Consider the following 21,835-nt stretch of genomic DNA (forward strand, 5'->3'; position numbering starts at 1 on the left):
TGGGGAGTGAAACTGCAGGATGCTTATTAATTTGCACTCGGATGAATCAGAATTAATAGTTTTACGCCTGTATATACCTACCACATCGACAACCGAAAAACAACGAACATGAAACATGAAACGAAAAACTTATCTGTTGCAGTGTGTTGGATCTCTCAGCTGACGGATAATAAATAGATTACCCTATACATACGACTGAAGCGCGAAATCATTTGGTCGTTGTTCTTCATCTCTCGGTCTTTCTTTTGTTTTCGAGTCGTTTACTTGACGTAGGGCGGATCGATAAAGGCCCATCCGAAGACCCGCTCGTACTTGATTGCGGCACTTTCCCATGTGAAGTCTCTCTCCATGCCTCTCTTCATCAATCCCTCCCAGGAAGGCTTGTACTCTCTGAATGTCCTACAAGCAAGTTTTAGTGCCTGCAATGGATTAACCGTGAGTCAGTACGGCGGAAAAGATTTTCAACATTAAGTTTAGGTCGAATAAACTCCTCGAAACTATATGAACATCCAACGTACTCGCTTCTTTGATATAGAACATTGTAATAATCGATGTTTGGGTTTAAAAAACGCAAAAGGTGAGAGACGTAGAAGAAAAAACTTACCGCCAACATACTCTCTTTTGTTAATGGAGAAAAGGTCCACCTGCCAATGTAGTCCACAATGATGCTACAAGTAAGATTCTACGAAATTTTTGTAACAGGAAACTATCAAGGAAATGCGTTGAGCAATAGAGTCGAGTAATATACCCTGTCCCGTCACCCTTGCCTCCTTGAGCATATGGATTGAAATTCACTACTGTATCCTGGAAGACAAGTAACAGAAAGCATCTAAGAAAGAAGCAATGTGATGAGGAACGTGATGAACCAGATTTCATTTTTCAAGTATTTAAACTCACTCTAAGTCCTCCTGTGCTATGAACCACTGGTACAGTTCCGTATCTCATTGCATACAATTGATTTAGTCCACAAGGCTCGAACCTTGACGGCATCAAGAGTATGTCACAGCTGGTAATTCCAGGTTCGGGGTCAATATGATGCACATATGTAGTAAAAGCCTAAACAATGAAACACAAAATCTTGAATTACCCTGCGGTTATTCTATGGGAAACTGGAACATTGAATCCAACCCAACCCCGGAATTTATCTTTGTAAGTTGCTTCTGTTGCTCTCATCCAATCTTCACACACTGGGTCCCCAGATCCCAGCATAACCTGAAACATATACATACCTTCTCAGTAAAAACTAAAAACGTTAATGTTGAAAGTTGGGAGCAAGCTACTTAAAATAACAATACCAAAATCAATGGAAAAGAGAAAAACTCACAAATTGCACGTCATCTTCCATAAGCTGTGGCATTCCTGACTGAATCAGGTCAATACCTTTCTGGTAGTCCAGTCGTCCAACGAATCCAATCTATAAATTTCAAAACTCGGATCAATATTAGGAGCGGAGTATAAATCGTAACTGAAGCTGAGCATAAGTAGACATTAATGTCTTATGTCTTACCAATGGGCAATCCGGCCTAAGGGGAAGACCTAACTCCTTTTGCAAAGCAAGCTTGCACTGAACCTGCAGCCGGCACACAAGAACGGTAAGAGAATTATAGTATAATAACACCATAACGCCCCATCTTAAAATGGTAGATTTAGCCACCTTTCCGGAAAGATCATCAGCAGAATAGTGGGAAGCAGTGTGTACATCAGTAGATGGGTTCCATTCAACCACATCGACCCCATTGGTGATTCCTGTCATATGGTATTATTCCATTAATTGAGGGTTATTCTCCTTGAGCATGGCACACGGTAAGCTAGACAATGAAATATGAAGTTCAAGTGACGTACCAGTAAGAACACTCTTTCTACTGCTTAGTAGCTCATTTAGACCATATCCACCTTCAACGGTTGTTATTTCCCAGGAGTAGCCCTACAATTCAAAGGCATAATTTAAACATGAGATATAAGAAGAATAGCACGATGAAATATATGGAGGCACATGTCTGTTTGGAAAGTTTTGAAAACGCTATAATCTTCATCATACAAGTGGCCTAAAGATTTTGCAATCATTATTATACGAACAAGATGCAATGAGGACGAAAAATCCGACAACAGGTCTTATTACTGATCACCATAAAAACGTTTGATGCTTCATTAAATGAGACACAACAAAGACTATATATGGAATACAACTGACCTCGCTGACTGTCAGAATCCGATCAGATGTCACAATTGCACCCTTCAGGATGTTCACTGCTTCACCTTTGTCAAGAGCATGGGCCCTTGCCCATGTTGGAAACACCCATTCCAGTGCTCCGTACCACTCTGCAGGTAGCCCCAAATTCTTGTATGTTACTCCTGGTTCCACTCCCTTGCATATCAAAAGACGACGTTTAATAAAGCTGATCGGATATATGACTAAAGATTGATAATAAAACAAACAAACAAAATGAAGGAAAGAAAAAGCATCAACCTGATGTGCAAGGTTATGAATTACAAGAATACTCCGTGCATCCTTATAAACTCCATATGGACGATACTTGGCAGCCAAAAGCCTGAAACAGAGGGACATGTAATGATCAGAAGTCCACTATCAGTATGTTTACCCGAAAAAACGAAAAGATAGAGCAATATAGGAAAGATTTAAAACAAAATAATATATAGCTAATTCATTTAATTAGTTGAAACTACTTACAATGGCACAAGGCCAGCATGCCAGTCATTGACGATGAACAGGCTTTTCTCCCCATAGGTGAACCCTCCCAATGGAAGCACTAATGGTGCTTCACATGCTGCATGGCAAAGTAAAGTGAACCGAAACTGTAAAACCAAATGAGAATAAAACGTATCATTATTTGTGAATAAAACAGGATACTACTTAAATGATATATCCATTACGTACAACTTTTCAGTTCAAAACTATACCTGATTGTCATCAAATGCACCCAAACTATCACCATATGGACTTCCAGGTCTGTGATAAGACGGATGGTCCACGAATACCTAATGACGATAGGAAAATAGGTCATCATTGGCAAAAATTCTATCAGTCGGGAGAAGGCCAAACTGTTTAAAAAGGGATAAACTAGAACACAAGAAGTATCCCCAATATCTTACCCAATCAACACCTGCCCTATATTCATGGTAGAAAGAAACTTCTTGCTCTGCACCAAAGCAGTAAACCTTGACGCGGGTTTCCAAATCAACAGCACCAGAATATTTCCGGTCTGCAGCAGTACCGTTTTGATATCTAGGAGAGACAACCATAACACGGTGTCCACGTGCTGCTAGAACAATAGGCAAAGAACCGCAAACATCTCCTAAGCCTCCTGTCTTCGAATAGGGCGCAGCTTCGGCACTAACAAACACAACATTGTACGTTACACTTGCTTTGGATATTTCTTTGCCATCTATTTCCACTGATTCTTCCCCTCTAACAGAACTTACATCTTCAGGCGAGTCGATGACATTGAGTTCACCTGCAGTAAAATATCAGATGGGCCCCACAACTAATTCACAAACAAAATTTAAAATATCTCAACATGCCGGGGTTTGGAAGTATTCCTCAAAATTTGCAGTATTACTCGATTCAACCAATGAAAATGCAGCATTCGATCACGAACGGAACACTGTACATGCTATGAGGTCCAGATATGGGGACCAGAGTGGAAAATATACAATCTGAGGTGGAGACCACAAGAAATGCAAGGACCTGGAGCCCTCACATGCAAATTGATGTGGACATCCAAAACCAAGGATGCCTCACAATTCACAAACAGGTGAAGACTCCATCAAGCACCACCATACACTCAATATAGCAAACTTTTGACACATCACAAATCTCTTATCGAACCAAACGCAATGATTTTCGGAAGAGACGTGGGTTAGATAGTTGGCCATGACAGTGTCCCTCCCCGTAAATCAAAGTTTAGAATATCGCTTTGCAAGACAAAAAAGCAATGAATTTTAGGAAACTGAATTGGGGCAAGCATCAATTAAAATCTAAACCACATTTACTCCATATTTACCAACCAATGCATCAAATAAAACATCTATCATCATTTCGAGGTTAGGATGTGTCTCCATCAGCATGCCACAAAATGTAATCACATTAAAATCTTTCTGGTAACAGCATTCAAATTTGTACTCAAATTTTCCAGTTTAAAAAACAAAAAGGATCAGAATTTCGACTGCAACAAAAGGGTTTTTTAATCCAAAAACAAATCAATCATTAAAAAAACTTCAAATGTCTCAAATAATCCACCAAACCAATCCAAAAACAATGAAACAGCAGGAGAATTTATAAATAAATAATCAAAACCAAGCCTGAGCATTTACCGTTGGGAGGAATCAAGTTAAACCCAATAACAGCGCCGGAACCATCTCTCTCGGCGCCCAAAAAAACACCCTTTCCGTCCTTCTGCTGGTCTTCCACCGCCGAAGCGCCGTCCTGCCCGCCACCGCCACTTCCGCCTGCAACCGACGCTCTCAGCCGCAGACAAGCGGCTCCCCTCCTTTTCCACAGAGGAGCAAAACCCAGTTGCCCGATCGCCTCGTGATTCGCGTATTTATTTGGAATCGGAATTAAAGACGACGATTTGCATGGGATCAAGCTAGTGAATTTCAGAGACCCCATCAAAGTCTGAGAGTTCTAGAGAGATAAAGGGAGGAGAGGAGAGAGTGTAGAGACTGGAGAGAGAGAGAGAGAGAGAGAGGACCCGAGTCCGATATAGGACGGAAGGAATCGAGATTTACGTTTGACGGAACAAAGAAGAAAAAAGCAGGAAGAAAAAGAAGGAAGTCACACACAAACAAGGAACCACGCACATCTGTTGGGTTGGGATCAGATATGTGCGATCCAGAAAAAGCGCCAAACCCAGAAACTGATTCCCAGTTCTAAACCACCAGAAATTTTTCATTCTTACCGTACGACTGTTTTATCACGTATTTTCGTAAAAGTGAGAGGAAATTTTATTTTTTAAAGCATTAACTTTTTAACAAATATATTTTACGAGTTGTAAAAAATTATACTTTAATAAGATGATGTCACGTGTTAGGAGATAAGAAATTAGTTTTTGTAGGATACGAAAGATTTTTCAGTATGATTATCACATGAAGTGGTAAATTACGTGTTTCCGTCACAATTAAAAATGTATAGTAAGTACGACGAGGTAAGATCGCGATTGGCGAAACGGCTTTTGATGTCGGCCAGTGACGTAAGTGATTGTGATTAAGAAGGTGGACGTGGCGTGGGCAGAAAGGAACACGTGTAAAGGAGTAAATTGGTGAGTAGAAGAATGAGAGACACATGATGCCAGAGGTAAAGTGAACCTAACTTGATGTCGGCCTGTAAGAACACTTGTTGAAGGCTCGAACAATTTTGTCCTTCTCTCAGGTCACATGAATTTATTTTGCGTGTGGAGGTAATGATTTTCACACTTTCGTCTTTTTTTTTTGGCACTTCTTTTATATGTTTTGCCGACGAGTTTTCTTTTAATTATCTTAATTAATTTAAGTTTTTTATTTAAAATGATCTATGAGATTGATATAACTTTTTACTTTGGTCTATAAGGTTTAAAATCGATATAAATGGTTCTTGAGATTGTCTATAGTTAATTATTTTGATCATCGGTGACAAATCTCGATTAAATTGAGGATATTTTGTCAAATCCACCCCTCATTTTGGACTGCTGGTTTCTTCAATTTAACGGAGATTTTTTTATAGAATGACCAAAATGTTTGACGATGAACAATTTCAAGAACCACTTCTATCGATTTTAAATCCCAAGAACATGAGGAGTTATGACAATCTCAAAGACAGTTTTGGCTAAACAGCCATTAAAACAAAAAAAATCCAATGTAGATCACCTATGGACATAGATTAAATAGCCTTTGAACCGTTAGCTAAGAATTCATCTATGAATTTCGGTTCATGCTATAGGCCAATCCATACTATACATCCATAGAAAAAGAATAAATTTGTATAAGATTTTCTCTCTTTTTTTTTCAAAAAAAATACATATCATGAGACACAGTGACATAATTTTATATAATATTTCACAATATATATATATATATATATAATTAATACAAAACCTCGTGGATCCATGGCCATAAAATAAATAATACGATGTTTGTTCATACATCATAAGCAAAAAATGTCTTGCAAATGGAAAATTTATGTCACACCAAATTAACTTGCACCTAACCGAAAGTATGTCTCCAACCATGAACACCAAGCGGCAGGTCCCAATCCTCACCATGGGGTGAATCAGGCCCAAAGCCCACAGCCCCCCTAGCATGCCCACGCGGACCATTACTTTTCGGGCCTGGGCTTCTTGGGCTACTCGGGATCAGGTAGTTTGCTGTACCTCCACCCGAGCTCGGCGAATAGCAGCTCGACCCAACAACCGACCCCTTCCTTGTTGAAGGGTTCCATTGAGGAGTTGCCGGGCTACACTGCTTGCCCAAGCCTTGGCCCCGAACCTTAGCCTTGGCAGATTGGGTCGGGGACATGTAACTAGGGACGTTATTCGACCCTTGTTGGCGGCGTTGTCGGGTTGGATACGCGTATGAATCAATCATGTCTGGATTGAGTGGGCTCATATTGACGTGAGGCGAGCTTGAAGGTGCGGCAGTGTCCATTTCAACTCTCTTCTCATACAAGTTATTTCTTGTAGTTGTAGTGGTGATGGGTGTTTTGTAAGAGGTATCTCGAGTGCTTGAGTGGCAGTCTTGGTAGGGTTGTGATGACATCCATTGCTCGAGCCAATTCCATCCCCATTGGGCCTTATCAGGCATATTGGATTCAAGCCCAAATTCAGGTCCATCAGGAATGGATTGTAGAAGTTGTTGTTGTCTCTGGTAAACAAAATCGACACTTTATCAAACACTGTCACGCAAAATAAAAAAGAATTTTTTCAGTGCGATCGTCTCAAAATCACTTACATGATAACTATAAGCATAAGCGAGAGCCCTCTCTCTTTGCACCACAGCATCATTTTCCTTGAAACTTTGATGCCTTTGATGCCTAGTCCTATTCGTATTTTGCATTTCATATTTTCTAAGAGGACTCTTGAGCTTTTGCTCTTCCTCCTCCATTAATGCTCTTCTTTCTTCTTCTTCGTCTTTCTGATCACGATCCTTCTTGTGATGCTTGTCTTTGGTTAATTCGAGTCTTCGAGCTCGTACTCTTGTTTGCACACGCACTAATGCCTGCATGCATCGCATTGTCATTTGCGCTTGCTTTCGTACGTTATACCCTCTCACCAATGCTTGCAACCTCACCAATCCCTTCAACGCACGTAGCGCGCGACGAGCCTACAAAATAATTGATTGGTCACGAATTATCTCAGTAACAAGGTGAACATACAATTAGGGTTTTGATGTCATATAGATCCTTGAAGTACAATTTTAGAACAATGTACAAAAATATAGTAAAGATTAAGGTAAAGGGTAATTACTAGGTATCCTCTATAATATGACTGAATGAAGATTGCAGCTCTTTCTTCCCTAGAGTGACGCCCGTAACCGGCCAATCGGACAACTTTAGTGGCGGCCCGTGCTGCGGCAACAGCAGCTTCAGCAGCAGCAGCAGTTGCCACAGCAACAGCAATGGCATGGCTTCTATCTTGACGATCATTATTCAGAGGAGTTGACGACTCAATGGTTCTCTCATCGTTCGTGACGTCCGGTGAGCTCTCTGCCAGAAAATGCTCAAATGACACCACTTCTGCTGCATCGTGCTGGCATTTCTCACCGATTTCCTTCTGAGATTAAATCATAGTACGTAACAAGTATCATAATTAGCACTAAAACTAGCACTTAATTAACAAATAAGTTAACTAATATTTATTGATGTGATGGGTTAGGTGGCATGACAATAATAAGTCACGTCGAGTCATGTGCCTAGCCAGGAAAGATATAAAGGTTATAGTTACAGTATTATGTATGCATATGGGGATGGTGATAGGGGACCATATAGTGTTGGGGCATGCATCTTGGTTGCGTTCCTGGTCCTAAAAATGCCAGAGCCAAAAGGGTAGCTCATGCATCTTTAATGTGAGGCAAACCATCTCACTTCACCCCCAAACAAACAAAGGTCACGATCTTGATAGTTGATATGTGTTTTCTTCTATATATCCAATCCAAATCATTAAGTTAATCATAGCTCATATTGGTTTGTAATAAGATTACTAGAAGACATTAGTGATTCATGAACACAAATTATGCATACAAATTCGAGTTATATAACGGCAAAACAATGTGCTCACCTATCTGTATCTAAGATCGAATCATCTCCAACAACAACGAAAAAACTTGAATCCCTTTTTCAATAATTTATCTTAAATCATAATATTGCTTAAATAAAAAATGGATTAATTAGGTATAATAAATTGTATCATTGCTTGCCTTGTTGGTGTGATCATGATTAGTACAAAAACTTAACAGAAAATAAATTGAAAAGAAAAAATAATTATGTGAAGAACAACTTTTTCTTACGAATTAAGAAATTATATGAAAAACTATTTGAAAACTTGCCAAGAAAAATGAAAGAATGGAATTAAGAGAAAACCTTTTTGTCAGGCGAGTCCTTAGTAGATTGTTTGAAAACTTTCTTGACGGAGGAGAACCAGCCGCTTCCTTTCTTCCCCATCTCCGGCCTGCCGGCCAAAAGATCAACTTCTTATTGCCGCCATCATATTGCTCTCATCTCACGAGAGCGCATGCACACATATATATATTTCCGAGTTCAGACATATATATATATATATATATATGTATGTATGTATGTATGTATATGTATGTATATGTTTGTTGGGAAGTAGCCTCTCTCACAAATTAAACTGAGAAAATGAGCTGATAATATCAAGACTGAAGAGATCTAGAGAGTGAAAAAGATGTCTGAGAGAGAGAGAGAGAGAGAGAGAGAGAGATGGAGGGCCGAAGGGGAAGGGAGTAGTAGTTTTGTGAGGGTGCGCAATCGCAGTTACTATTTAACGATTTCACGTGTGAATCGATCTTGTAGAAATTTGGAGCTACTTGTCCAGTACTAGTTACTACCTACATACATCATGCATACGTATATATGGTGCAGTTGGGGCTGACCCAATTTGGCGAGAAATTTTTCAATCCGGACACAAAAAAAATCAGTTCGAGGGTTAAATTAAAATATAGATAAATAGGGTGTTATTTGCATACCTTTAATGATAACTAAAAGATGAGCACACACTTTATGTGTGAACAATTTCGTTTTCTTTTTTGTTTTTGATTAAGGAGTGTGATTAGTGTAACATCCCACATCGCCCAGGGAGTGATCCTTAAATGTATATTCTCATCCCTACCTAGCACGAGGCCTTTTGGGAGCTCACTGGCTTCGGGTTCCGTCGGAACTCCGAAGTTAAGCGAGAAGGTGGCTAGAGCACTCTCATGATGGGTGACCCACTAGGAAGTTGCTTGTGAGTTCCCAAAAACAAAACTGTGAGGGCGTGGTCGGGGCCCAAAGCAGACAATATCATGCTACGGTGGTGGAGCGGGCCCGGGAAGTGATCCGCCCAGGGCCGGGATGTGACAATTGGTATCAGAACATAACCCTGGCCGTGGTGTGCCGACGAGGTCGTCAGGCCCCTTAAAGGGGGTGGATTGTAATATCCCACATCGCCCAGGGGAGTAATCTTTAAATATATATTCTCATCCCTACCTAGGTGGATTGTAACATCCCACATCGCCCAGGGGAGTAATCCTTAAATGTATATTCTCATCCCTACCTAGCAATAGGCTTTTTGGGAGCTCACTGGCTTCTGGTTCCGTCGGAACTCCGAAGTTAAGCGAGAAAGTGGTTAGAACATTCCTATGATGGGTGACCCACTGGGAAGTTGCTCGTGAGTTCCCAGAAACAAAATCGTGAGGGCGTGGTCGGGGCTCAAAGCGGACAATATCGTGCTACGGTGGTGGAGCGGGCCTGGGAAGTGATCCGCCCCGGGCCGGGATGTGACCCATCAGGAAGTTGCTCGTGAGTTCCCAGAAACAAAATCGTGAGGGCATGGTCGAGACCCAAAGCGAACAATATCGTGCTACGGTGGTAGAGCCAGCCAGGGAAGTGATCCGCCCAGGGCCGGGATGTGACAATTAGTTTTTAAAATTTTTAAAAATAGTATGAGACAATGATGAAGGACATATTTTTCTTAATATTACATAATTATCATTTTGCCCTATTTATGTAAATATTTTGTATCAAAAGCAAAGGTAAAATATAAAAAATAGGGATATGATTATAATTTTGTCAAAAGGTACAAAATTACTATTTTGCCCCCCTTTTTGTCAAGAGTGTGTATTCATAAGTGAGGGCAAAATTGAAAAAAAAATGGCAAAAAGTTGACAATGAGGGTTCTCTTAATAATATAGAATAGATATGGTATGATCGTCCATAGTCAAGAATTTCTCTAATTGGATTTCTACATTTAGATAGGGTATTTGTATTTTGTAATAAAGTGGTAAAGGTTTTGATGTATATTTACAAATTATTAAACCTTTTTTTGTTCAACATACAAACTACCAAACTTGTACAAGAAACAAAAGCAAAAGACTTTCCCTACCAAGTATTAATTTAAGTAGTTGAAACTTCAAAGCCATTTCCCCCCTACAAATACAAAAAGCAGAAAATAATTTCAAATAATTAAGGTGTTTTTAGTTGCAGAAAGAGAAGGACCATTGCAATTGGTAAGCAGCGAGTCAACAGTGACCCAACAACACAAGACATCCTCTCGACATATTTGTCATGATATTTGGTTTCTTTCTCCGTGAAATATTTTCCATTTCTTTTTTGTCTTTTCGAATATGCATTGTAACAATATTTTAAGTCAATTATGAATTATATTTTAATTTTTTCATACGTGAGACATGATTAATTAATTAAAAATTACTACACAATGTCATTATGTTGTATGAAATTTTTTCTCTTTCATCTCTGCTTGCAGCTCCGGCTCCGGCTCCGATTTTCATCAACCTCCCTGTCGCTTTTGGCGTTGACCAAATTCTTTTTACAACACAACCCCCACACTTTAAAAAAATTATACACTTCCGAATTGGCCAAACCCAAACATACTAATTTGGGGAAAACTCCAACTCCCTTGTCAGTAGCCAACCATATTATTGTTTTTGTTATTTTCAACGATAAATTATGATCGTGTTGGTGCCATGTTGTAAAACTTATCATTATTCACCTGTGAAACACATAGATTTAAAATATCATTCAACCACTTCCTTTTGGTTATTTAAATAAGTATGCTTTACCATTGGGTGTTACTTGTGGGGGAGGAGAAAGACCTAGTTAGAGCCAACGAGTGCTGGCTCAGTTGGTAAGGTTTTTGTATGTGTCGTCCCATCAAAGTTTGATTGTTGCTAACATCAATTGATGTTGGTGCACGATATGTAAACTTTTACGTAAATTTATACCTGCGTCAGCTGGTAGTTTGGTGCAACTTGTAAGTCCTTCCGGCTCGAGAATGTGGGTATGCCTTGACGCTGGTGAATATAGTAACCAATCTTCTCCTCCCAAACTTTTTACAAACACAAAAATACTTCATTAGATGTCATTCACAATAATAGTATCTCAAGTCCAAATGAACTACCACATAAAAAAAGTTAGACATTTGGCACTACGTGATGTTTGGATACAGCTACAATGATATTCACAAGCAAGTAATTTTTCTTGATGCATGATATACCAAGCCAATACAAACTGTCATGTAAAAAGGTTAAATATATAATGGTGTGTAATTAATTTAAAATATTGTCAAGATAATAATTTTTTATTGTACTCTCAAAATAATAGATTAGATATGTCTGTTTTGATGAATTAAGAAACATGCAGTATAACCTCCTTTAGTCATTTGCTGAGCTGTGAAGTTATATTAGACCAGAGTCCTACGCAGAACCAAACTTGAGGTAGTATTGGGTGTGGTTGAGACTTTAAAATCGAAAAATAAAAGAGTTTAATTAAGGTAGATATGACCAAATACTTGCATTTAAAGGGACATTCAAGCAAGATATAAAGAAAATGCTTCATTAGAAAGGAGAAAGAGGAGTCCCACAATCCAACCTTTTCGCCCCACTTTTGATGGATTAAATTATGATTGGTGAAAAGCACCTTTCAATAGAGTTAGTCATATTAATATAAGGAGAAATTAGGTTCACATTATTTTTTATGCTACTTCATTGATTAAAATTTTATTCATTTTCAATTTTTGATCAAGGTCCTTGGATATTAATAATATCATTAATTATTTGAATAATAAAATATTTTTATTTTTAAATATATTCCGTTAGTGTTAAAAATGTTAAAATTAGTATATTTATATTTATGGCTAATTTTTTTTATCATAGTTTTATTTTTAGTTTGTACCTATTTTTAATTTGTACCAATTTTCTTTTCATTTTTAATTTGTACCCATATATTAGTTTGTTTTTGTGCCCATATTTTTTAAAGTTTTATTTGTGTTTGTATCCATGTGTACACCGTCATGTGACATTGTATATTTAATCAATGATATAAAAATTACATATGGTATATTTATGTTTTATGCCTAAACTTTGTATCATATATTTTTTGTACCCACTTTTAATTTGCAACATTTTTTTTTAAATTTGTAGTATTTTCTTTTTAGTTTTATTTTGTACCCATTTATTAATTTCTTTTAGTGCCTATATTTTTTAAAAATTCATTTGTACTCATAATTTTTTAATCTTTTATTTGTACCCTAATTTATTTATAATGTACCCATTCTTCTTTATTAATGTACCACTTTGTTATATGTGAAATGTACCAATTTTTTTTGTAAAATGTACCATTTTTTTAACACTATGGATACATTCTTTTGCCAATTATTATATCTTATTTTTACATAGTTTTTATCCATTTATTCAATCAAAATGTTTGAATTTTTTTTTATTGTAACCATTTCTAATAGTATTATAATGAGGGATTTTAATTTTATAGGATTATAAATCTCATAAAATATCAAACAATTAATGTCAAAACTATAAAAATATAAATATTAATTGTAATATAATGAGGTGTACAAAGTCAAGAGACTTTGATCAAACTTTGAATACCATTAAGGTTTTAGTCAAAGAATGTTAAAAATTAGGGACCGCATCCAAAGTATCCCTTAATATAATCACTGAGCTTCAAATGAGAAATTTCTTAAATAAACTTATTTAACTGACATGGGGCCCATTTCATATTGTATTTCAACTAAACTGTCTAGGTTTAAAGTTTTATCCAAATCGGTAACCATGACGTATTAGTATCTCTTTTGTTGTGTGATAGGTATATATTCTCATATTAATTAGTATATCTTTCAACTCGTAATTTGGATCATGTAATAAGAGAGATATTGTTGCATATGAGAGAATCCCTCATTTGCACAGATGAACCACAAAAACTCATATATGGCTTTAGACTAGTTGGAATGGTGCTTCCAAAGTAAGACCATGCACTAATTGGTCTCTCCACGTAATTATCATTATAGTCAAGCAATAATGTACGTATCTTATCCAAGTTACCTATGCAAGTTGATGGAATGAGATGGTAGTGTTCAACTACCTAAACTAAGAGATCTCAACTACTACTAATTGTTATCATCATGCATTAATTACCTTCCTTTAATTCTAATTAAGATTTGGTAAACTGAATTTCTTGTTGAATCTTTACTTATCAAGTAGTTAATCTCTTTTATTTCATGTTTTAGTTAATAACTAAACAACAACGGATAATTACTTATTTGTGTTTGTGGCATTTGGTTATGACTCAAATATCTTGCATCGGAAGAATAACATTTTAGAGTAGTTTTAAGATGTTACGAGGACCCTTCCTTTACAAGTAGTTTAAGACGTAACTGGGGTTGACCTTTTATAGATTAACGAGAGTGTGCCCGAAATACGGAGTAACAGCACTTGTTATTATATAAGTAGTGAGATATTTGTGTTAAAAAATTAACAACTTAAAAATTAAAACATCTTCCATTAATATAATGACATACATTGTACCACCCGTATTCCAAACATAATGAAAAATTTCTCATGGATTAACATGTTAATTGCATATCTTAGGGTGGTTTGAGAGCTTTAAACGGGTAGCACCGTGCTTTATCGGGTTAGGTTACTTGGCTGTTACACCGAAGTTTGTATGGTCTGTTTTTGGAGAGATTTTTTTCAAGTTCTGGGTACTAAGCAGTATTACATAGTGGTGGGCACGAGTCGCAAGAAAGCGTTGAAGAAGGTCAGGAAGAAATTGAAGAAGCAACAGAAGCTGATAACAAAGATGGGGGAGGAGTTTCAAAAGAAAATGACTGCAGTATAGATTACAGTTGAGAAATGAAGCGTCTCTTCTTACTTCTCCAGTTACTTGTTCATAGGTTCTTACGTTTCGGGTCCGATAACACGGTTGTTTTGTGCACACAGGAAGTGCTACAAGTAGTGGATATATATTTGTCCGTCGTAGGAATCACTGATGACTTGTAACTAGTTTTGCAGCACTGACATTGGGATCGTGTTCTTCTGAGTTTTATATATATATATATTATTATATATAGTTGCAGTGGTTGGAGTTTATGATGTTATGCAAAATTTCAAATTCATTATCCTTTTGATTGACTGTCGTTTGATTCTCTTTTAGTTCATAGGATACTGAAAAACCATAATATTTCGATTTATCTTATAGGAGAGAAACTTTAGAAAAGAGATTCCGCTCTACTGTTTATGTTGAAGTGGGAGACTTGATAGGTTGTAGTATGTCATCCATACAACTGCTACAGTATCGTTGTGTGCGGATATGAGATATTGATATCAATGTCAAATTGTCAATAATGCTTCAATATGGATGTCAACATGTTATTGATATGTAAAAAAATGTATTAATATATTGTTGATAGACTTGCAGCGGTTTATTGTAACATCCCATATCGTCTAGGAGAGTGGATTATGTAAAACTTGTATGTATATTCCTATATTTACCTAGCACGAGGTCTTTTGGGAATTCACTGACTTCGGATTCCATCGGAATTCCGAAGTTAAGCGAGTTCGCACGAGAGCATTCCCATGATAGGTGACCCACTAGGAAATTCTTGTTTGAGTTCCCAGAAACAAAGCCGTGAGGGCGTGGTCGGGGTCCAAAGCGGACAATATCGTGCTACGGTGGAGTTGAGCATGGGATGCGGTGGGGGTCCAGGCCGGGATGTGACAATTTGGTATTAAAGCCAATCCCTGGCTGGAAGTGTGCCGACGAGGACGTCTGGCCCCTAAGGGGGTGGATTGTAACATCCCACATCGCCTAATATAGTAGATCATGTAAGTCTTATATATATATATATATTATCATCTCTACCTAGCACGAGGCATTTTGGGAACTCACTAGCTTCAGATTCCATCGAAACTTCGAAGTTAAGCGAGTTCGCACGAGAGCATTCCTATGATTGGTACATCGCCCAGGGGAGTGGAGCCTTATATGTATATTCTCATCTCTACCTAGCACGAGACCTTTTGGGAACTCACTGGTTTCAGATTCCGTCGGAACTTTGAAGTTAAGCGAGTTCACGCGAGAACATTCCCATGATTTGTGACCCACTGGAAAGTTCTCGTGTGAGTTTCCAGAAACAAAACTGTGAAAGCTTGGTCAAGGTCCAAAACGGACAATATCGTACTATGGTAGAGTCGAGCCCGGAATGTGATGGAGGCCTGGGCCGGGATGTGACATTTATGATGTACCGCAACTTATGTGTAATAAGTCAAACAGCGTTTTTGTTTTTTTTTTTTCAAAATTGTTCTCCACATCAACATAATATGTCGTCCAACACCCTTGCCTAAAGTATGGAGTTCAATATATCCTTTGATTTTTGAAAAAAAAAGAAAAATACATCCCTTGATTTACTGTCTTCCAACATCACTAAAAATAAATTTTCAATTATTTAAATTAGTGAATAAAAACTAATTTTCGCTCCAACTAACTGAATTAAGATCAATACTCGTTACTAAAATTTATTTTGATTGACATTTTTTTTTAAATCACAAAATGTTGATTATATTAATATTAATATGAATTTTTTTTTGTGACTTCAAATAAATTAAATTTCGATAGCATTGACATGAAAAGGATTTTATATTTTGAATTAATGTTTTTCTTTTTCAAAATTGCTTCTACTATGTCTTCTTGAGAATAAACAACTGTGAAAAGAGCAGTTAAATATTTAGTAAACTATAGTACTAAAAGTGTTTTTATTGAAAAAAAAAATGATCAATATAAAAATTTCATTACTTGGTATTATTTGCCTGCCCTCGATGAAAAAAATACGTTTTTTTTAGAAACATGTGAAGAATTGTTTTTGGTTTCTGTTGCTTTTGTTTTGGACCTATTAAAAAAAAATCTATTTTGCAACACAATTAAGGTCTCAACTTTTCTAACAAACTGCTTTTAAAAAAATTTAAACAACCCTAAACCAGCCTATAAACAATTAAAAAAGCTATAGAATTCCACTTTATTCGTAAGTGATCAAGTTACGGCCCTTGGATCATATGGGCCCAACTATACCGGTGGATCCAATTTGATCCAACGGTCCTCGATTCCGCCGCGGAGAATAAGGCCCAACTTTATAACTCAGAAAATCACAGAGACAGTGGCAACTGGAGAGAGAGGGAGTGACTCGGTGAGCGAGAGCCACCGGCGAGAACACTGAGTCAACTCGGAAGATGTTCCAACCCAGCAACCAGGTGAGAACCCTCTAAATTTTCATTCTCCGCCCTCTGTTTGGCAGCCGAGAAAATGCAAGAAAACAACTGGGTACCTCTCTTAGGTTGTAAAGTTTCCAAATTTACTAGCTTGTCAAACGCCCAGCACGGAATTAACTGTGTTAATTCAAATGCATGTCGTTATTCTCTTCGCCATTGATTTTTCCTGCTTCGAATGCCAAAAAATAAAACCTCAATTCGGTGCTCAATGCAATTCTTTGATTTTTAAGAGCTTTTTGGTAACTGAGTTTAGTTAATTTTCTCAAATTTTTAGCTTTAGAACTAAATTTTCCGGTACTGTAAGTTTCCACGAGGAAGAAGAAAGAAGGGAAAATCAGCATGCATCTTTGCATTTTCGGCATTGGCAGTTTTATGGGGAATGTGGTGCTTGTAATTGCTTGAATCAAATTTTCGAATTGACCCTTTTGGAGGCGTTTGCGATTTGTAGTCCGAAACTGCGGTCTTGAATTGTGTGAATTCTTTTGTGGCGTGAGGCGGTAGTGTTCTAAATCGATTTTCGGGTTGATTTAGTTTTCGCTGTTGACACTGCCGTTAATTTAAGAACTTGAGGCATAGAAATGTGTATGTGCCTTTCTGCAGTGGTGAGTGGTGACTGGATATTGTATGCAGGCTTTTCTTGTTGGTAAAGAAACATATTGAGCATTTAGAAAACCCTGTACTTGTAGATGCTAGTTTGTACTCCCACGAACTTATTAGGGAGCGGAGATCACTTCTAGGTTGTGCTCATTTTTTTCGTGCCCAACGTCAAACTTAATGAACAGTCTGCATAGTCTGTGTACATGCATTTTGGTTTCTGTCTGTACTATTGATGCTATTTAATCATTCTTTTGCAGGTTCCAGGTCAGCCGACGCCATTGTCTGTTCAAGATCCTGCAGCTTTGATGCAAGTAGATAAAAAAGAAACTAGTGTGGTTGTGCAGGATGAAGTCAAAACTGGAGGCTTCTCGCAAGCAGAATCCATCATCTATTACACTAAGGTTGTACAAGAACCTGTTCTCAAGACCCTTTATATTATGATTTTCCATGCATTTTGGTAATATATAGTTGATATTTCACCTTGCATTTCCGTTCAAGGTAATTAATTAATTTTTTGAGAAGAAAGGTAATTAATTAATCATGACAAAATTGTAGCATTTTGATGTTTTTGTTATTCATGATTAATGAAATTATCGTGGAGGATCCTTTTTGGAGCAAGGATGGATCAAACTAACTGACTTTCAAAGAGCTAATCTATGCAGAAACTTCAAGACGATTTACAAATGATGGGAATGAAAATTAAACAACATGAGGACAACATAAAACTGCTGAAGTCTCAGAAGCACAAACTAGATGACTCTATTCTCGATTTGCAAGGTATAATATCTTCTTTTTCTTCTTCCTCCATTATCTACATTTCATTGGTGATGTAATAAATCTAGTTCAAACAAGTGAACTAAAATTGTTAATAAATATGTAAGTACACAGTTCGCAATACTTTGTTGGGCACTTTTTCTTTGTTTCCATAGTTTCTCTACTGAAGCATTTCCTTTCAGTTATTCTAGGCAAGTATCACACCTCAACCACTCCTAAAATCGAAGATGATGGCCATTCCTGCCGTAAAAGTGAGGAGGAAACTACTGAAAAGATTCTTCAGCATGAGAAGTCTGCCGCAGGCATTTTATGGCAGTTGAAAACTCGTCATGGTACTCAGGCTGCCCTTCTTTCCCCGATCAAGGATGTCGTGGGTATTGTTGGTATGCTTGGCAAAGTAGAGGATGATAATCTTAGCAGGTCAAAGTTCCCATATTGTTTGTTGTTACTTATTTCTCAAGTTGTGAAATTGTGCTTTAGTCATATGACCACATTAGTAGTTGTGTCTGTGCTTTTCCGTGCATTTCACTACTAGTCCTTTGATTTTGGATAGTGAGGGGTGAGTTTAGGCACCATAGTACTGCAATAGATATATTTGTTGTAATAGAGATGGAATTGTACTGACCAGGTGTAAACGGACCCATTAGTTTAGGGGCAGTGTAGAATGAGCACATTGATAACACCTGGCCATGAAAATGTTTCTAATTGACCCCCTCTCCAGCTCTCCCCTTCCCACCCTATCTATCTAGGCCTATAACTATACCGGACCTAGTTTTCATTCGGCTTATTTGGAATGTGCAGGATTTTTTCAGAGTACTTAGGGATCGAGACTATGTTGGCAATTGTCTGTAAAACTTATGAGGGTGTTAAAGCTCTAGAAGTGTATGAGAATGAAGGCTGCATAAAGAAATCTGCTGGTCTTCATGGACTTGGTTCATCCATTGGTAGGACATTGGACAGCCGATTTCAGGTCATTTGTCTTGAAAATTTAAGGTATGTGTCCTATATACTGTCACACCTCAAGCAATCTGAACAAATATTGATTTGTAAACTTCACTATATCGACTATGAAATCAAATTCTATTTTTTTTCTTCTTCTGCAGACCATATGCTGGTGCATCTGTGCCCAATGACCCACAGATGAGGCTTGATATTATAAAGCCTAGGTTAGCCAATGGGGAGTGTCCACCTGGATTTCTTGGTTATGCTGTAAATATGATTAATGTGGATAGCGCTAACTTATATTGTCTCACAGCCACTGGGCATGGACTAAGAGCGACTTTATTTTATAGCCTCTTTGGTCACTTGCAAGTATATAAAACAAGGGCAGATATGGTTCCTGCTCTTCCTTGTATTAGTGATGGAGCCATTTCTTTAGATGGCGGGATGATTAGGTCAACTGGTGTGTTTTCTCTTGGCAACCGGTAAGAAGCTCTGCCAATAAATGAAATCAAAAACTAATTTTAACCCCATATTGTGTTGAAGTAGTTCTGTCTTTTGAAACCATCTTTTGTAAATTTTAACGTGCAAACAATTTAAGATATATATAACTTTTGAATTGTTTAGATATTGTTGTCATTTGTTAATGCTAACATGGATTTTGTTTGCTGCTAACGTCTTAGTTTTAAAACATATCTGATGTCAGGGAAGATGTAGATGTGAGATTCCCCATACTGTCAGCAACATCAGGCCTACCCGAAAACTATTTCGAGTCTGAAAGACAAATCAATGAGTTGAAGCGGAAAAAAGACAAACTGCAGGAAGATATGAAGAGTGAACAATCATTATTGGACAACGCAAAGTTCAATTTTGACAGAAAGAAGCAAGATTTTCTCAAGTTCCTGGCGGATAGCTCATCATATGTAACTCAGGTAACACCCGTAACATATCTTAACTAACAATAAGGTGCAGTATAGGCGTAAAAGTAACCTGCCATGTGCCTTCAGTTGCAGGCACCAACCCGATAAAACGAAATTATTAGACCAGTGCTGGATTCTAGGACCCTTTTTCATTCCGTCCTTGGGCAGTGTTAAATACGTGTTCATCACATTGTTGTGGGACATTAGGGAATATGAATAGTTATATAAATCGTGGATACTGAATAAATCATTTCAAACTTGCTATTGCACTAGACGGTAGCCCGTGTTGAGTAGTTTATCATCTGTGTAGTTTTGCTTTATTTTCCTTCCTTCGTCATTGAGTTTTAATTGCGGCCTTTATCGTTGCAGCATCAACTTTATGCACCGCAAGGCAGAATGACCCCGAGGTGACAACTGACGAGTACATTGAAGGAACGAGGCACCTTCGAACCAAACAGAAGGGAGAGCCTTCAGAGCTTTGTCTGGTTGAGAGTCCGGCTGAGGATCACGTTTTCATCTATGTTTTAGAAAGCCACGAAAGCGTAGTGGGAAAATGCATATTCTTTGAGTCTAGTGAGGGGGCTCGTTTGTTGAAGTTTAGGGCCTCGTAGAACCAGAATTAGGTTGAGGAATTTTTCTGTTTGTTCGTCCTCTCAAATGCTTGTGACTTTGTGATAAAAGTGTATGCACCATTTTTCCATACGAAGACGACCTATCTACTAGGATAGAAACTTAACACCCTGTCTGCTAGAATATCGGGATAGAAACTTAACACCCTGTCTGCTAGAATATCGAGCTAAAATTCGAAGGGAAGTTCTCCTTGCAGGAGAGGACTGGCCATATGACCCGGCGAGGAAAGAAATGAAAACCAAGAGGAAAGGGCAGACGGTTGACCGGATGGCCAAGGAGAAACGGGACAACACTGAGAGGCTAATGGCGAAGATGCCGCAAATACTGACATCTCGTTCTGTTGGCTATTGTTTTTCTTTTAGGACCTCATTGATCAAAAGTGTGCATTGCAGAGCAAGAGTAAGGCTGCGTACGCTAGACGTTGCCCGACCTTCCAAAAGCGGGAAACCTTGTTGGCTTGGTGTCGCCCTTTTTATTAATCAGAAGAAGGTGTAACATCTGTCTTGAAACTGTTTTCCCAAATGTAGTTGAAGCTTATAAATCACCAGTTGGATCAAGCCTGTGTTAGAACTGAGGTACAATTTTGAGGTACGGAAATCCGATCTCCAACCAAAGAGAGGAATCTGTTTTCTTCCGCTGTTGCGATGGGCACGATCGGGTTTATCCTTTTTGGATGTTTTGTGTTTATGTTAACTCACAAGTTGATCGACACTAAAAAGGTTAAAGAGTGTTAATCATGTACGCATGGCGTTACGGGTTGTGTTCAAAATTGTCATGGCGAGACCGGATCCATTGGTTGCCAAATCTAAAAAATGAAAAAAAAAACAAAACAAAAAAAGGGTTGCGTGAAAGGATCTACCAAGACTTGAACCCGGGTTATGGGATCCGGGGTCCAGTGTCCTGACCAATAGACCATAAAACCTTGCTGTTAAAATCGCCTGTAGTTTGATATTTAACTGTTTCAATTCAAGGGACTGCTGAATGGTAACGACAGGTCGTATGAAGTCAAAGATTCCAGTCCGAGGAAATCACGACGAATAAAAATCTGGCTTGTCAGACCCAAAAAAATAATTAAAAAATGAAACTCTTATCAGATGTGGCCGCCCCAGTGGAATGAGGGAAATAATCATCTTCATTTTCCTTCCTCATAATTCATCAAATTCGGGGATTCATGTCATTAAATTTTGATTTAATAGCTA

General features: G+C 37.9%; 3 protein-coding genes across 3 annotated transcripts; 1 reads left to right on the top strand and 2 right to left on the bottom strand.

The window, feature by feature from the left end:
- On the bottom strand, positions 1 to 4,960 carry LOC103443655 (starch synthase 1, chloroplastic/amyloplastic). Its single transcript, XM_008382548.4, has 15 exons — positions 4,333 to 4,960; positions 3,112 to 3,473; positions 2,920 to 2,997; positions 2,690 to 2,814; positions 2,468 to 2,549; positions 2,192 to 2,365; positions 1,843 to 1,924; positions 1,655 to 1,746; positions 1,508 to 1,570; positions 1,325 to 1,414; positions 1,088 to 1,212; positions 898 to 1,006; positions 749 to 804; positions 605 to 644; positions 1 to 419 (listed from the first exon to the last, which is right to left on the bottom strand). The coding sequence occupies exons 1-15, from the start codon at positions 4,628 to 4,630 to the stop codon at positions 261 to 263; spliced, it is 1,935 nt and encodes a 644-aa protein (XP_008380770.1). The 5' UTR covers positions 4,631 to 4,960; the 3' UTR covers positions 1 to 260.
- A 1,069-nt stretch (positions 4,961 to 6,029) lies between these two features.
- On the bottom strand, positions 6,030 to 8,988 carry LOC103443665 (protein IQ-DOMAIN 21-like). The gene is made up of 4 exons (XM_008382559.4): positions 8,570 to 8,988; positions 7,458 to 7,763; positions 6,943 to 7,314; positions 6,030 to 6,855 (listed from the first exon to the last, which is right to left on the bottom strand). Exons 1-4 carry the CDS (start codon positions 8,648 to 8,650, stop codon positions 6,199 to 6,201), a joined length of 1,416 nt encoding a protein of 471 aa, XP_008380781.1. The 5' UTR covers positions 8,651 to 8,988; the 3' UTR covers positions 6,030 to 6,198.
- Positions 8,989 to 16,631: 7,643 nt separating this feature from the next.
- Positions 16,632 to 21,193, top strand: LOC103443673 (protein DEFECTIVE IN MERISTEM SILENCING 3-like). Its single transcript, XM_008382568.4, has 8 exons — positions 16,632 to 16,758; positions 17,631 to 17,774; positions 18,036 to 18,150; positions 18,330 to 18,567; positions 18,949 to 19,140; positions 19,251 to 19,571; positions 19,793 to 20,018; positions 20,376 to 21,193. The coding sequence occupies exons 1-8, from the start codon at positions 16,738 to 16,740 to the stop codon at positions 20,415 to 20,417; spliced, it is 1,299 nt and encodes a 432-aa protein (XP_008380790.1). The 5' UTR covers positions 16,632 to 16,737; the 3' UTR covers positions 20,418 to 21,193.
- Positions 21,194 to 21,835: the final 642 nt, after the last annotated feature.

This window comes from Malus domestica, chromosome 01 (assembly GCF_042453785.1).
Source record: "Malus domestica chromosome 01, GDT2T_hap1".
Taxonomy (NCBI): domain Eukaryota; kingdom Viridiplantae; phylum Streptophyta; class Magnoliopsida; order Rosales; family Rosaceae; genus Malus; species Malus domestica.